We start from the raw sequence: 16,848 nt of genomic DNA, 5'->3' as shown, positions 1-16,848 counted from the left end.
TCTATTATCCAGATAGACTAACAGTAGTCAGTTGGAAACTAATTACTGGTAACTAGGTTAGAACTAGCTACGGGTAATCGAAGGGTAATCGAGTGGGGAACTAGTTCCTGGCTTTCTATGGGTAACTAGTTCGAAACTATCCCCTAGCAACGAGCTACGAGTAATCGAGCGGGAACCAGGGGTGGTTCCGCCCTAGGGCATCCATTTGTTAAATTCTCCGCTGAAATACATTGTCGGTAATCGATCTGGAACCAGGGAGGTAAGAATGGGAGCTATTGCGGCACCGGTGCGGAACTAATTTCCTGGTACTAGGGGGTAGGGCCGTGCCGAGTCCTGCTTTAGACGCCTAGTGTAAAAGGTATTATCTAGCAGGCTCAGTGCCAGATGATTACAAAAAATTTAATATGAATTTAAAAACTCAGATAAATGTTTGAATACAAACAAACGCATTGGGCGCCAGCCACTTATCAAGCATACTGAAATAGTTTTATAAAACTACAACGAAATAAAGAAGATTAGCCAAAATAATCTTACAGAACTACACAAAACATAATTTTCCGAAGCTCTTAAACTTCTAACTAAGTGCCTTTCTAATATAAAAGACAGTCAACGACTTTTGGGCACCCTGTCCTTGGTCAACACTCTTAGAGGTGAACATGACAACACAGCGTCATTAGTAAAACCTCATTTAAAACGGCTGGAAATTCGATAAGCATAGAAATTGCAGTCAATGCGGAAAAGAGTAGAGCAGTCGGCTTAATAAAAGTGGATATCATGAAACAGAAATAATCCACCAAGTAGTAACCGATAGGGCCACCGAAATGTCCGCGTTGCAGATAATATGTGGAAAACGCATAAACTCCCCACAAAACTGGATAGCACTTTAAAGTCCATATTTGTGTTCTATTTACATTAAAGTGTTCTCTTTATAATAGTTTTATCTCAACAATACCTACACTAAACGAAAAAAAACCCAAGCTTTTAGTAGATACAGGTGCAGATATGCCATTTTTTAATGACAAAATCACAAACCATTCAGAGATAAGTACTTCAATTACAACTGACCTCAATGGTACGTATATCGATGGATAAACGGTTAAGGTACAGCCGTTTGACCAAAACCTTTGCATGCCAAATTTTGCCATTAAAAACGATACCTTAAACGACGCCTAATTATCCCACAAATTTTATAGTATCCAGAATATAAAAACCATTTTGCATAACCACAGATGATAGTGGGCTCGCATGTGGAGCAGTACCTACCAAGCAACTACCAGTTGTATACGCTTCTCAGGCATTCACAAAAGACGAATCCAATAAATCGCCTATAGAACGAGGGGAACGTTGTGAGACGAGGCAAGGGCTACGGCTCTACTTTATATCCGGTACTTATTTAGAATATGTATGTATGTTGTTAGCTTATTTATGATTTGTCCTTGAATTTTGAATTCACATCTGTCTCATTTCTTCTAATCTCACATCAACGCCAGCCGTTTAATCTCGCCTCTCTCCACCAGACTGCGCACATAATGCACGACAAAGAGTGTGTGAGAGCGATACAGAAAATGAGTAATAGGGCGGAAGAGGGCGTGGCAAAATTTAAACAAACTTGATTCAGTGTGATAACACAGGAGTCTGGATACGAACAATCGTTGCTCTAGCTCACATAGTCTCTGAAAACTAGGCGTCAAACAAGACGGATGGACGGACGGATAGACAGACATGGCTCAATCGGCCCGGCTATTGATGCTGATCAAGAACACTTTATGGAGCCGGAAACGCTTCTTTCTGGGCGTGACACACATCCATTATATAATATGCATATACTTATGTTGAGTATCGGGTATAAAAATGTACATAATGGGTGGAGGAAACCCCCAAGCGAACCCAACATGTACCTCAAGAAGCCTCAACAGTGACGGTATCGCAAGTCGGTTCCGGGATTCTCATCTTCAGCCTTCTTCAGCCGCTGCCCGGCCAACCAAAGAAATTTTGGAGTTTGGAGGGCTCAACTGCCACTTTTTGTTCAAGATCCTTAAAACAATCGCATAGGCATAAAATATACTATACTTAGATATCACGATATCACGAGATGTCACGTACTAAACTATTGGCACAGCAATTACTTTCTTGTTTACTTTTTTTTTTGAAGCTTTTCTATGCAGCTGTAAGGTTTGGTAATACATATGATATTGTAGTTTGTCGATCTGGCTACTTTTTTCAAAAAAGGGTTCGTCCTTTATTATCATTCTGTGGAACTTTATAATATTGAATCTCAAAGTGCCTTCAATGTTCGACAAATCAGTCTAGAAAAGACTTTAATTGATTTAAAACAGTACGCTCAAGCCCTATTCCAACCTTTGACCTTTCTTTTCAATATATGTATGTATCTGTGGACCGCTCTTGGCTCCCAGGGACTTGGAACGAAATATTGATATTCACAAAAACATTGTCTTTTTCAAATATTGAAATTTGTACATATTGAGTTGGAGCTGATTACCTAAATACCCGTAAACTACTATATTTATGCTGTAGATTAATATTTCCTTTGCAAAATGGTTTTTGTACCCGACACTCAAAATGAGTATAGGGGAATATAAGATTTGTGGTGAAGGTGGAGACTCTATATAAGGACTATAGAGACTACAATTTTGTACCCAGACTAGCCATATCGAAAATGCTAAAAGAAGTAGCAAAGTGGAAACAAAATTAATTTTAAGCCAATTTGTCCTTCCGGAACCAAATAGACCAATAACTAACCCGGTTTAACTAACTAATGTAGTAATCGAATGCTTGAAAGCCGAATAGCAATAAGAAAAGATAGATAGATAGATCCTAAAATGTTCCTCTCAATGGGAACGCCATGTCGAAATACTTAACTATACATTATGCCGAAAAATAAGATTAAGGAGCACTATAATACCAGATGATCATGATTGTGCATAATAACCAACGGTTTGTTAAAGAATTCTATGAAGTCATAAATGTAAACTTGCAAACACTTTTCACTAATTTCAAAAAGGATAGGTGGTATGAAGCTGTGTAAGGACATTTAACGGCGAAACTATACCATGAAAAAGCCCTATATAAGGCGTCTAAAAATAACCATTTAAAAAATATCAAAACTTTAAAAAAAATTTTTACCAATATTATGGTAATTGTTTTGTATTTGTTTTTATTAGGTCGTTTATTATTACTAATAACAATTGACACAAATAAAAATATATGTATTCTATTTTTGGTTTAAAATAAATATCTTTTAATAGAAAATACAATTCTTCATCAAAAAACTTACAAAATTTTCGACCAAAACATATTTATTTAAACTAGCTCTCATAGTAAATAAACTAAAACGAATGGAACGTTGTGAGTTGCTGCGGACACCGCAACTCTACAGTTATACCCGATAACTGTATGGCTCAGTATGGCTCTCCTCCGGCAGCGCCGCTAATATTAAACGACACGACAAACAGTGCGTGCGAGAGAGACAGAAAATCAGTCTGAGCGTGACGTCGGGCGCTGCGTAGCCACTGCAAATTGATTTGTTCCTTTTGGCTATAAAAATGATCTGATCTGATCCAGATTCAGCAATCTGATAGATATGGTCATTATCTATGATTCTGCGTTTTTAGTTTTCTCAAATCTGCAATATTGTGGATGCAACAGATTTTCGTCCTTTGTGGAGGCGGAAGGGGGTGTGGCGAAATTTTGAAACAAACTGGTCTCGGTCCGATATATTAGGAGAGTGGATACCAAATTTGGTTGCTCTAGCTTTTATAGTCTCTGAGCAAAGCCGCCTATGCTACGTGTGTGTTAGAGAGAGACAGGGCGAGAAAAAATGAAATTGTTTTCTTGATGCTGGCTATAATAATAATACGATCCAATTCAGATTCCGCAGTCTAAAAGATATCGTCATTCTCTACGATTCTGCGTTTTTGGTTTTCTCGTATCTTTAAAATTGTGGATGCCACAGATTTTCGCCCTTTGTGGGGGCGGAAGTGGGCGGGGCAAAGTTTTGAAATATTTTTTTAGCAGTGACATATCACAGAAGTCTGGATCCAAAACATCGTTGCTCTAGCTCTTATAGTCTTTGAGCACTAGGCGCTGAAGGGGACGGACCGACAGACATGGCTGAATCGACTCGGCTATTGATGCTGATCAAGAATATATATACTTTATGGGGTCGGAAATGATTCCTTCTGAACGTTACACACATCCATTTTCACCAAAAATCTAATATACCCCAATACTTTTTGAGTATCGGGTATTATAAAGATAACTATTGAATAATAGGTAGCTTCAATGGTTAACTGGAATAATATGAAGATTTGAAGTTTGTGCCCACCTTCTTAATACATAATTAACTCGACGCGAATGCAACCGAATCAGTCCAATCTTGGTTATTATCAACATGATTTATAAGCTTCGAACCAAACCGACTTTAACTAATAGATATGGGGCTTTACTATTTTGTAATAAACAACGGTTTATTTTATGGTAATATTTTTTTTTAAATAAAAAAATGGTATTGTTTAATGGTTTTTTCAGAGGCAGTGCTTTCACTACTACTAAACACTACCTTAAACGACGCCTAAAGACACAAGCAATCATTTTTCTTCGAATTTTCTTTACAATTAGATAAAGATACTTAAGTTATGTGAAAAAAGGATTCATTCAAAAATTTTAAAGTCCCAATTCTATCAGAAAAAGTTGGTTTTATTCGAAACGTAAGTAAAAAGCAATTTTGGTGCCTAGTGTAATTATGAAACGAGGGGGAACGTTATGGGTCGCAGCTACGGCCGCGACTCTACATTTATATACGATGCTCAGTCAGTCAGTATGTGTGTTCGTATCTCACTTTCCTTCGTCAGAGGGCACAGAGGCTACGCAACGGCTTCCACACGCTTTCGCATTCCCTCTCTTTCAGACACTCCTTCTGGTGCAGTGTGCGCCCTCTGACTGACTGAGTATCGGGTATAAATGTTAAGTCACGGCCCTAGTTGCGATTCACAACTCTAAAGCCCCAGAGCCATCTCATGTACTGGCATACCAAATTCCATGCTAATAAAAGCTAAAAAACATAGTAGTAGCCGAGCTCAGGTTAATTTTTGTTGGATTTAGATAATTCAATATATTAGAGATATATTGGCGGAAAAACTTTTATCAAGAATCATCTTTCTTTTGGGAGATAATATTAAAGAAAGTCATGACTAAAAAATACCAAAACATACCAAACTAGTAGACTTTTGGTTATTTTAATAAGTTTTCAGATCAAAGTGAATAAAATTACATTCGAACTTGCATACATATATTGCATATATGTATATAATTTATTTTTGCAGAACATAGCATTGCAGAGTTCTGAAAATAAATTCATAATAGAGAAGTTCTATGCACCAATGCTCCTATGCGATATCAATTGCGAGTGTTTGGTTTGCTAGGCTAATATTTACATACATATGTACATATGTATAAACAAAAACTGTATACTATGTAAAAAAAAATCTTACGAACCAGCATAGAAGTAGTTCATATTCATAGATGGATTCAATTCAATTGCATAAACATCCTCACATGAATCTGCTTTTCAAAAATACCAGGCACATGAATGGCTGAGCTGGGCTGTGAATCGCTGCCACTCGCCCATCAGTGCACCATCAGCTTATTTTGCTGGTTAATAGCCACTTAGGATTCTACATACATATGTATATGCACTCGTATGTGTGTATGTACATATTTTGGTTCGCTCTTTGAAAGTGTATATAAACCAGGCCTCGAGTTTGGTGAACGAATCCAATGCCGCCGACAGAAACACACAAGAAAATGAACTCCCGGAATATGCTTCCTAAGAAAAAAGAAATCCCTGAGTGGACACACAAGAGAATCTGGTGATCCGACTCTCGACCAAACACAGATGTGGTGTCGCATAACATACATTTTTTCTGCTCAGCTTAAGGCAATAAATACATTTAACAGTCTATGCATATGTATGTATGTATGTATTTATGTATGCAGCATGTATTACATATGTATCTATCCACACATATATGTGTATGTCCTATATGCCGGTCAACGCAATAAAACTAAATGCAATTTTGATGCTTATTGGAATATTTTCCGATTCAATTATTCAGTTCTAAGTTTCAAGGTCTAAGCAAAATCTTTTTACTAATCGAACCTAAACATACATATTTTTATGGCTCAATTTAATTTTTCATGCTGACATTACATGATGGTATTTCAACCACATTTTTGATAAAGTTTTTTCAATAAAATCCTATAGTGTTGTTTCCTAGGAACTCTTTAGCACTTTAAATTAATAACTATGTACATATGTATGTTCTCAAATGCAAAGCCATTATTTTCGAACCACTGTTATGTCCGTTCATTATTCTAGCATACCTTGTTATTCCACGTTCAAATTTGTGATTAAAAGAGTTAGCGTCAAGTTTCTAAACGGTCTCCTTTAGATACGTTTTTTTTTTATTGAATGACCTTTAAATACACAATGAAACAGGCACATTTATCTTCAGAAAACTTGCGTCCCAATTGAGAAACACTTTGATATATTTTTCTTTTTACTTTTCTTTTTTTATAAATTTTAAACGAAAGACTAGAAAAAATACTACCGTCCTCACTCGCTGCCGAATCGGAAGTGTTTTTCCAAAGCAACATTTTGAAGTTTCGCTTGGATTTTTGGATTCTTAAATTATTTTGTAACGCTGCATACTTTTAGACACCAGGAACTAGTTATCGGTCTACCAAATTTGTGTCAAGTGCATGAAGTATTTCAGTCTGAGAGCATGTTCCCCTCGTGTAGAATAAGCAGATAGATTCAATATATACCCTTCTCTCTATTAAAATCCAAATTTGTTTGAATTAAATAAATCAATTTTTTTTTTTAATAGCTGCATCTTTGGGGTCCTAAATGCGACGTCAGGAGTCGCCACAGTGCCATGTAGTTAGGCTGTTGATAATGTGTAAAACAGCTTTTAGACATATACATGCATCGGGCATATTTTTATACCCGGTAGTATTCAAAGAATATAATTGATTAGTGTAGATGTACATACATACATACGTAAGTTGTTCGAGGAAGCCGAGTATCTGCTACAGTATTAAATATAACATAAAACGATTTTTAAAGCAAAAATGTTAATCATTTTTTAAATAAATTCTTTTAAAAAATCTTGAGCTTTAAATATATTTACGAAAACCGTTTGGTAAAGTTTTTAGATGAAGGCATATAAAAAAATATATTAAGGATAATTATATTCACTGTACAGACCAGCAAGTTAAAGTCCCAAAAGTTGACTTTTTAAATTTTTGTTTTCTTTACCAGCATCAATTTTTTTTTGTATTCTTGGTCTCTACATTTACTTTAATGACGACGGTTGCCAAAATATCTGTCTTTAACGGCGAAAAGTTAATTTAGTCTATGTTTTCTTTATACCATACGGAAAATAAAGCTTGCCTTGCAACTGACATGTCAGCTGAAAATTATCACCAATTCATGGCACCAATTTATGCATTCAAGTTCACAATAAACGAAAATAGCAGAATATGTGTGTCTCGCGGGTGCTGGGGAAACTTCACCCTCATATATTTTTACTCCACGAACTCCACGTAATCAAAAAGTACCTGAATAGTACCTGCAGAAGTTTTAAGCTTTGGGCATGGATAGTGTTTCAATAAATTTAATAGGAATTCTTTATTTTTGGAAAGCAACACTAATTGTTCCTCGAAAATGGTTTCGTTAAACTTCCATCTTGTTATAAGGATGCAATATGCAATCTTAGCTTACGTAGTATTATATACAGTATTTAGCTAGGGACTATAAGTAAGTAAGTAAGTAAGTACTAGGCAACTACCCTGTAATTTAATTTCCGCCCTTCCTTGGCATTCAGTAAGTGTACGTATGTACGTATGCAAGTGTGCCCTCGTGCAAATATACATATGCATGTGTCAGCAGGTATGTATGCATGTATGTACGTGGGTAAAACACCACGGTACTTTGGTAAATTCAAGGTGTAAGCATTGAGAGTGGTTCTGTTCTGTTATCGTTTCAGGCTATGTACAACTTTGGACTAGATGCTGTGGTTTTGTGGAGGAATATATGTATATATTTACAATGCGAATACCGAGAAGATCGAAAAATGATGAGGTTTGAATGCATCGAATGCTCTACAAATTAAAAATACTAGGTGGTTAGAACCGAAGTAAATACAAAGCCACAATTATATGAGGCTATAACTAAGCCAGCCGGTAGGTATATACAGATAGATCAATTCATTATTGATGTGTCGCACGTTGAGGCAACATTTGGGTGTGATCCGTCAGTGGGTCAAAATAGGTCAAATATAGAAGTCCGCTGCGCTGCCTGTTGGGGAAAATCTCTTTATTCTCTCTCCTCCTCCGCAATGGTCCGCGTCCTATATGTGTAGAATGGCTTCCGTCGAGGATATAGATCGGCTGGCACTCGACTTGGACGATGTCTGCGGCGGCTCCATATCCTTGCTCTGTTCCAGATCAATATCGATCACCAGGCAGTCGTAGGACGGTGGCGGCAGCTCGAATTTCAACACGCTTTCATAGCTTGGAGGCAATGAGTCCACAATGCGCAACACATCGTTTTGGGAGTTGATCTAACCAGGGGAATAGAAAAAAAGAATCAGCGATGGGACCTTTATGCGATGCTATCTCTACTTACGTGCGACATTGCTCCATTGGTTGGCCGATTGCCGGCCTCGTCTATGGGTCCTGCCCAGATGCAGACGCCCATACGGTGCGTGACATAGCCGCAGATAATCACGCTGATCACCAGCATTCCAATGCCCAGCGCAAAGACCAGCCAGCGCGACTCGACGCTGTTGTCGCGCAAATTCTTCTCCAACTGCAGGGCGCACAGAATCAGTACGGGCACTGCCACCATGGCCACCAATAGATCAACTATCGGACGCTGTGTGCTAGGTCCGGCGTTGAGCGGAGCTCGGCCCGTCCCTGAGTGAGAACCAAAGTTATGGTTGCTGCTGTTCGGCGTCAGTGTAGAACGGGCCACAACTGTATTGTGGTTCTGTAGCACCATGCTGAAAGGCAAAGAGGGGCAGAGATGATTTAGTCAATCTAGTCTCATGTTTATTCGATGGGAACCTAGGGTAATTGTTAATGCTCAATGAATAGGTATGAGATCCGACCCTCCTTTGATCGCACGATTCCTCCCCTTTATGCTACTTGCGAGTAATCGCTGAGATAGTTAAACAATAGATTCCTCACATATTGTATGAAATCCATTATATTTACAAAAGTCTTTTAAGTCTTTCCCAATTTAGTAATTCTTTTCAAACCATATAACTTTCGATGCATTTGAGAGTTGAAAATATTTTTGAGACGCCTTTCCTCGTTGAGATCTAGACTCTTCTGCAGATTTTTAAAGAGCTATGGTAAATACGTATGTATATATATATGTATATGTATCATCATATATGATTAACTTCTACGGCTTCGACTAAGTGAGCTATGTTTGTACGTAAGATCTGATCTGATAAGAACTTTCATTCGAATACTATCTTACTCCTATGCTGGCAAAATATTTTAGGTACTATACACCCTTCGGTCATAATGATGTACATACATACCTATGGATATATATGTACCACTATTACTACTAGTGGTGTGGCATTTTGTACGTGGTCATACCTGGGATCAAAGGCGTTAATCAGCCACAAGTCATAGACGGGCCGCATTTCGGTATCGGTTTTTGGTTCTCTCTCTCTTTTTGTGTGATTTGTTTTGATTGATATCAATTGATTAATTTATTGTTGCGGTCATTCAGTTTTTTGATTGTATATTGATTCAATGATTCCAAAAAGTAACTTATTGGGTATGGATATTTTCACTTGAATATCTGATCTTCCCTTGAATCCATTGAAGGGAAGTTGGAAGTGTCTGAAGTGGAGCCAGGGATTAGTTGTGAAGATGTTACCCCCCACTGAAAATAATGCACACGGCTATAGGCAGATAGGTTTCAGAAAACCTTTTGGTTTGATTCAACTTTCAACCTTGAGCCGTTTATAAATAAGTATTTTTTTAGTAGGAATATAAGACTCCATGAATACATTTCGATTTCAGTTCTGCATTGGGTTTATTTATTATTTAAGCTTCGGTAGGAGACATTGCTTACTAAAAGTCCCTGTTAAAAAAATATCTAAAACCTGCTCGCGACAACAACACTGTGTTCACACATATATACATACACATATCTTTGTTTTCTGTTTCTGCAGTGGTTTTTCGCGAGGAGACTCTTCTGATTATGTTTTCACCGGCTAGAGCTCTTGGCCATAAGCAACTCAAGCGAGGAGCAGCGAATCAGGGCCAGAAGTGATCAATGGGATCCACATTTGTGTCGCTCAAAGCGGCGCATACTTGTAGTGTTAGTCTCCCCCTTTCCAACTTCGTCCGCAGTAGGACAAGCTTATCAACAGACAATAGAGTAGGAGAGATTGGGACCAGGAGTGGCTCTGAGCCGAGAGGGAGGGGGTTCACTTTACACCAGCGATAAGGAGAGGCCACCGGTTGCACGTGATATGAGATATTCTTATAGAAAACACTTTTGAACGCATTATATTTCCACATCAGTTGCCAAGGCGGCGTCTGTCAATTAACTCTTGAGCATTGGGTTTCGGTTTCACAGGCAAAAACAATAGAAATTGAACAACAGCCAGCTTGGTCGAGCTGAAACCGACTTGGGGCGAACTGGGCCGGTCAAGTGTTTGAATACAACTGGAAAAGCGTCCCCACAGCGAGGCCAGCGAGAATAAACGGAGTACTATTTCGAGGGTCGTACCCGAGTGATGTACTTCCGACTACCGGGATACCCAGGGGTCACATTACTGCAGGGTATATACCACTCAAATACAAACTATTTGGTACATATCAGTACCTAGCATACAACTGTATGTGTAGATTGTATGTGTAATAGAATCCCCGAAACAGCCAAATGCCCAAAACACCTTCTTCTCAATGGGTAGTACCCAAAAACATTAAATTGCAATTTAAGAATGACAAGCGAAGCAGAAATTACATATTTTTGTCAATGCGGTCGTGTGCGCAGTAGACACATTACCAGTGGAGAAGGGGGCACAGCCGAGGGTATTGGGTATTGGGAAAGGTGTAAGAGAAGAAATAACAAATTGTAGCAGGGAAATTATAAAGTTTCTTCTCGGGCATTATCTAGAAGCGAAACAAAAGCCCAGCAGAAGCAGAGCCAACGAAACCGGTTGCCGCCAGCTCGGCTTGTTCAATATACTTTGAGCTTTATCTGAACTCTGCCAGAGTTCATAGGAGTGCATAGGAGGTACCGATACCGCCGAGACAAGACGCAAATGGTCGTAATTAACGCTGAAGTCTTGAAAGTGTGGATTGGTCTACTTATTTCTGAAGATCTGCATAATTTTCTTTAAGATTACCCCAATGGAACAAGATGGAAATTTAATTTTTCTAAAAGGAAAATTTCCTTGAAATAAATGCTAGTTAAAACGAGAATGATTGACTAAACGAAAGTTCTGTGCAAAGTTGCAGCCAAATAGCTCCAGGAACCACTTAGCTTGCATTGAATCAGATAGACGGACTTAGCTATTACGATTCGGCTGTTAGTCCAGATAAACAATGTACGTACATACAGACATATGCACATACTTTGTAGGGCCGCAAATACTTATTGATAGCTCCTGGAAATCGTGTAACCGAACCCTTGTTCAACTCCGTGTAGAAATTAAAGTGTTTGCATCGATCAAACTTAAATTTTCACTTTGGACTAAATTAATTAAATAATTAAATTAAGTTGGATAAAAAGCAGATATAAAAAGTGTTGATTATTTTATTCTTAAAATCGTTGCATTAACAGATCAAAGGGCATCAAAGGCCATCTGGTAATACATTGGCACGATGTAAAAGGTTGATTTGATCTAGTTGTTTGCTTTTAAATAGTAGTATATACCGTAGTAATTTGCATCGAAACTTTCTTTGCTACCTAAGTGGATCCTATCCTAATTTCGTCGAATACTGAACCGGCAGCATATACTTATGTACATATTATATATGTGTCTCAACTATGTACATATGTGTATCTAAAACGCTCTGATTTCCTTCGATGGTGAAGAATCATGGATATATGAGCTTGGGTCCGAAACAAATCAGTAATCGACGGTGTTTTACCGCGGTCCAAATGTCACAAAAGTAGTTGCAACGAACCATTTTAAATCAACTGGTCGCCTGATTGTTCGAAAACTGGTCAACTGTTCATCCTCTAATTCTGAGTGGTAATTAACCATTTTTTGGTCGAAAGATGTTGTAAAATTGAGAAAAACCAACCTCTAAATACGGATTTTACTTTTCTACCTTTTTACATTTTTCTGAGAGCTCACGCCGAAAGAGGCAGATGAAGTCTTCGTTTTAGAATCCCCTCCTTCTGAGTACTAACAGTGCTGCGGAAATATGCTAAAACGTTGCAAAATATGTATTAATCGTCTTGGAGAATAATTTGTATCCCCCTCCCCCCACCACAAGGGTACGCCCTTGCCTCAGGGACTTCTTTTCTCTACCTCTGCATCCCGCTACTGCTCACATGACAAATGCAAATATGGAAATGTCCATAAGTGTGCATCATTATCAGCTCAGACAGCTTCGGACTGATAAGATGCCTCTGTCTCCGCTCTTCCGAGGCAGGGCCTGTCCGCATATACAACCGGTTGTAAACACTTTGTCATTCGCCCTCGTTCTGGTCGTACCGTACCCTCTTCGAGGAACTTCTCGTTCGCTGTTTGATTTGAATGATTTAGTGCCCAAATGTGGAAGATGTCGTCGTTAATTTATGAATCGTTCGGCGGTTTCGGGGCGAGGACCCAGTTTTGGATACAAGAGCCGTTACAAAGTGTTAGGATTTTAATGGACTCTCGTTTACGTAAGAGGGTCGTTGTCGGAAATGTCAGCGCAATAACCCTTCCCTATATATTTATAATGTAAGTTTCGTTGGGATCGGTTGTCGGATCAACATACTTATACATATATTGTATACAATACTATACAATAAATATATGTACATATGTATGTGAATTTTGGACCACAGCTTCGCAAAATAAAATGTACAGTCAAACTTCCATTCGGTTGTACGGTTGTGGTACGGAAGCGCGTAATAGAGAATTTCGACCGTATTATCTAATAATAAAGCAAACTAAATTCTACATGATCCAAAACTGATATCAATCTCAATTTTTAGTTTTCTATGCGCTCTGTGCAAGTAAAGTATACTTATATATGTATGTATGTATGTATGTATGTATGTATGTGTCGGCTTTCTTAAGCACAGAAACATTTCAGACAGATATATTACGCAAAAGTTGAAGATACAAATCATGTTTGAGCTATCAACTTCCGTCTTGCGTCAGAATCGGTAGACTTCCGCTCAGGGCCTACCTCAGCGTCCGCTACCCCTTGCACAGTGCCAGATAATATGCGAAGTACTACGTGCCCACAAGAATTTTGAATAATTTTTGCATATTTTCATTTGTGAATGAGGAGCATCTCATCAGCATCAGCTCGAGTCGATGACCAGATGCTGAATGCAATTAAAGGCATGTACGTGTACATGATAAACTCGTATAAATTATCATACAGGGTACTCCCTCAAGAGAACAAGGCAGCTTCCCAGGCCCTCCAAATAGAAAATCTCGATCCGCTATTGCATGTCACCACCAGGCACGTAGTCGTCAAAGTGTCATCTGCCTGGCGAAATGAATACATTTTCTAAATACAAATTAGCCTTGTGACTCTAATAGCCATACACGCCCACAAAAAATACAAACATTGAAACTGAATAAAAAGTATGCTTTATATGGGTATACCTGTTGCTGACTTTACTTTACCCTAATCTTATACAAGTTTCTTTTCGCGAAATGTGAACTTACTTCATGAGTTTGATTTTAACAAAAAAACAGAGTGTCAGCTGAAAACTAGGCACTGGCCCAGAAACCCAATTGGGTCCAAGTGCAAAGATCAGACATAAGAATATATCAGTATAGTATAGTAAATGCTCGTGAAAATATTTTAAAGTCTGCAGATATCGAATTACTGATGACTCTGCTTGACTTTTTTTCGAATAAGGTGTAATTCTTTTTTGAGCAAGTTTGCATTTTCAGTTTTCGGACCGATACGTTCGTCTCTTCTTTTGACTCTTCGTAAGGGTCTACGGATCTGCGCATTCACGGATGAGCTCGGTAGGGTAATTCATTTTTGTAAATATTTCCTTATTTTCTTTAGCTAAAGGTATACTCAGAAAATATAACAAAGATTCTGAAAACCACAAAACGATATGATTGAGTAAATTTCCCTATTAGCTTAAGCCGAAATGCGTTATATCCGAGCGCCAGGTTCAAATCATACGATTCAAACTTCATTCTTTCCTTCGCTTTATAGGGGAAGTACATTTAGTCTCGTCGTTGATCTTCTCGTGCTTATCAGTCCCCTACTACAGTAACGGATACTGCGCAAGCTCCTCGACCATATAAGCTGCTTAAGCTGTATGAAAACATTGGATTTTCCAAAGAATTACCATGGTTTTCCCATGTCAGAAGTTATATAGAATAGATTTCTACATATGTAGAACGTTTTGGGAGAAGTGCTGAATCGGCGGTGCTGTAGTGGTTCGATAGATAAATATATATGTACATATGTACCATTTTGATATTTTTTTAAGTTCATTCAAAGTGTTTTCAAGTACTGATGCATGACGAAACGAAAATATCACAAAGATTCTGAAAACCACAAAACGATAACGACGATATGATTTACACAAAGTGAGTGAATTTGGCTATTTGGTTTCGTCGCAATGCGTGATAGCAAAGCGACAGGTTCAGTTCATACGATACGGTACTAGCGAGTTTTTTGTCCTGAGTAGAAATTTGAGTAAATTTGCTACTTTTTTGAACCTATGATCCGACATCCCTTAGCATTATCGGTCGTGTGGCAAGCCATAGAGCACACAGAACCGCAACAGCCGCAATGTTTTTAATTGTCACGACAAGTACAATAATCATAAAACTAAAGCAGAGGCAAACGACAGAGGCTTAACAAAACACACGCCCACAGGGCAGAACAAATTCTTGGGAATCGTTTGGACTAACTAGCAAGGTAGTCACTCGGATATACATATGTACATATGTATGTATATCGCTTACGTTCTCAGCCATAGGTACATATGTACATATGTATGCACGTACATGTGTATGTACGAGTATACGTATGAGCCTCCCATAACTTAAGTGCTTTTCATGAACCAGAATGAAGCAATAAAGATGATTTCCCTGACCGATCCAACCAAGGAAAGAGAGTATTATTAATGTATTAATTGATCCTATCCGAGTGTTGTTAAATTGTGAATGGGCGAATGTGTTGAGGCCGTTGTTGATGCCTTTTAATTGACCGAACCGAGCTTGTGAACCGAGGGAGGGTGGATGGGTCCCCTTCTCATTGAAAACTGAGCATACATGTACATGTTGTATGTATGTAGATCTCTTTAGCTTTTTCTTTCCTCTTTTTGTACCGTAATTCCTGTTTGGTCACGTAGCCTAGTTTTGACAATCATTGGAACGATCGTAGAAACAATATTCTTTTTAATTTTGTCCTCGTTTTTTTTGCTTTTGTTTGCTGCTGGACTACGCAAGAAAAAACATATATGTTCATATATGTATGTATATACATACATATAAATGTACATATGTATGTATGTACATTTGTATGTATAGTTTATGCATGTACATACATAGGGACATTTTTACACACAAGCAGACATATACATATAAATAGATGTACATATATGTACATATAGCAACTAATAAAAGCTCCTATCAATAAATTGTATTTATCTGTTGTTCTCTGGCTAATGATTCGCGTTCTCCTTGCTATAAAAATACGTAAAAATGTACCTACATATTTCAGAAAAATGTTTCATTTGAGTGTTTACTTTAAATTTTGAAACAGTTTTAGTTTTACCATGTTATCGGATCGCAGTTGGAATTTGATATTTTTTTTGGAACCTTTCATGGAATGATGCAACTTTATTCCGAACACTATACGATACTATCGCTGCCGAAAGGCAAAAACACCTGTTTTTCTTATCTACCTCTTGGATAGTTCCAATCTTGTGCGCCTCCTAAATTGCATGGCATGGCCCACATAGACCATCACGCACATATGTATGTATGTACATGTGTATGTGCACACTAAAACACAGAGCATCATTTCCGTAGCTGTCTCTCCTCCTCCTTTTCCTATTTTGTGAGTTTTATTTATAGCCGTAGAATGAAGGGTGAGGAGTAAACATGTTTGTCGGCATTTCGTACTCACTTGAAAATTTCTCTGTTCGCTTCTCTTCCTCTTCCTCTCGCTCTTGTTTCTACAAAATCCCCTCACTCTCTGTTTGTATCTCTTTGGGGGCTGGCTTCTGCTCTTCTTCAAATCGAGTTGTCTTTTTCGCACATTTGAGAACAACACAAAACAGAAAAAGAAACAAAAACAAAAAGTAAAACAAAAACCCGAAAACGTTGTGTTTTTATCGAGAATTATGCACGCGATTGGGTTGGTTTTAAGATCGCTGCCGCAAGTCGGTGCAGCGGCAAGTTGAATGGACTGTCTATCTGTGCTGGCTCTGGGTATATTCGTAGTGCTCCTCCTTGCTTTGGTTGGCCTCCTCGCTGCTGCTACTGCCTACTCTCTCGCAATGGATCCAATGCCCGTGAACCATCACAACTATTCCACTGTGAGTAAGTGGTTGATGTTCGCGGATAGTGCTGCCTC

General features: G+C 38.3%; 1 protein-coding gene across 3 annotated transcripts; it reads right to left on the bottom strand.

Annotated features, from left to right (window-relative positions):
- Window positions 1-7,681: 7,681 nt before the first annotated feature.
- Window positions 7,682-16,532, bottom strand: LOC4814199 (uncharacterized). Of its 3 annotated transcripts, XM_001354304.4 has the most exons (4): window positions 10,254-10,773; window positions 9,697-9,945; window positions 8,711-9,086; window positions 7,682-8,645 (listed from the first exon to the last, which is right to left on the bottom strand). In XM_001354304.4, exons 2-4 carry the CDS (start codon window positions 9,741-9,743, stop codon window positions 8,433-8,435), a joined length of 636 nt encoding a protein of 211 aa, XP_001354340.2. In that variant the 5' UTR covers window positions 9,744-9,945; window positions 10,254-10,773; the 3' UTR covers window positions 7,682-8,432. The 3 variants fall into 3 exon arrangements, with proteins under 3 accessions (XP_001354340.2, XP_033239012.1, XP_015042398.1); XM_033383121.1 differs by lacking the exon at window positions 10,254-10,773 and having other exon boundaries at window positions 9,697-10,214; XM_015186912.2 differs by lacking the exons at window positions 9,697-9,945; window positions 10,254-10,773 and adding an exon at window positions 16,399-16,532 and having other exon boundaries at window positions 7,693-8,645.
- Between the last annotated feature and the right edge of the window lie 316 nt (window positions 16,533-16,848).

This window comes from Drosophila pseudoobscura, chromosome X (genome assembly GCF_009870125.1).
Source record: "Drosophila pseudoobscura strain MV-25-SWS-2005 chromosome X, UCI_Dpse_MV25, whole genome shotgun sequence".
Taxonomy (NCBI): Eukaryota; Metazoa; Arthropoda; class Insecta; order Diptera; family Drosophilidae; genus Drosophila; species Drosophila pseudoobscura.
This window is presented reverse-complemented; position numbering and strand designations above follow the sequence as displayed.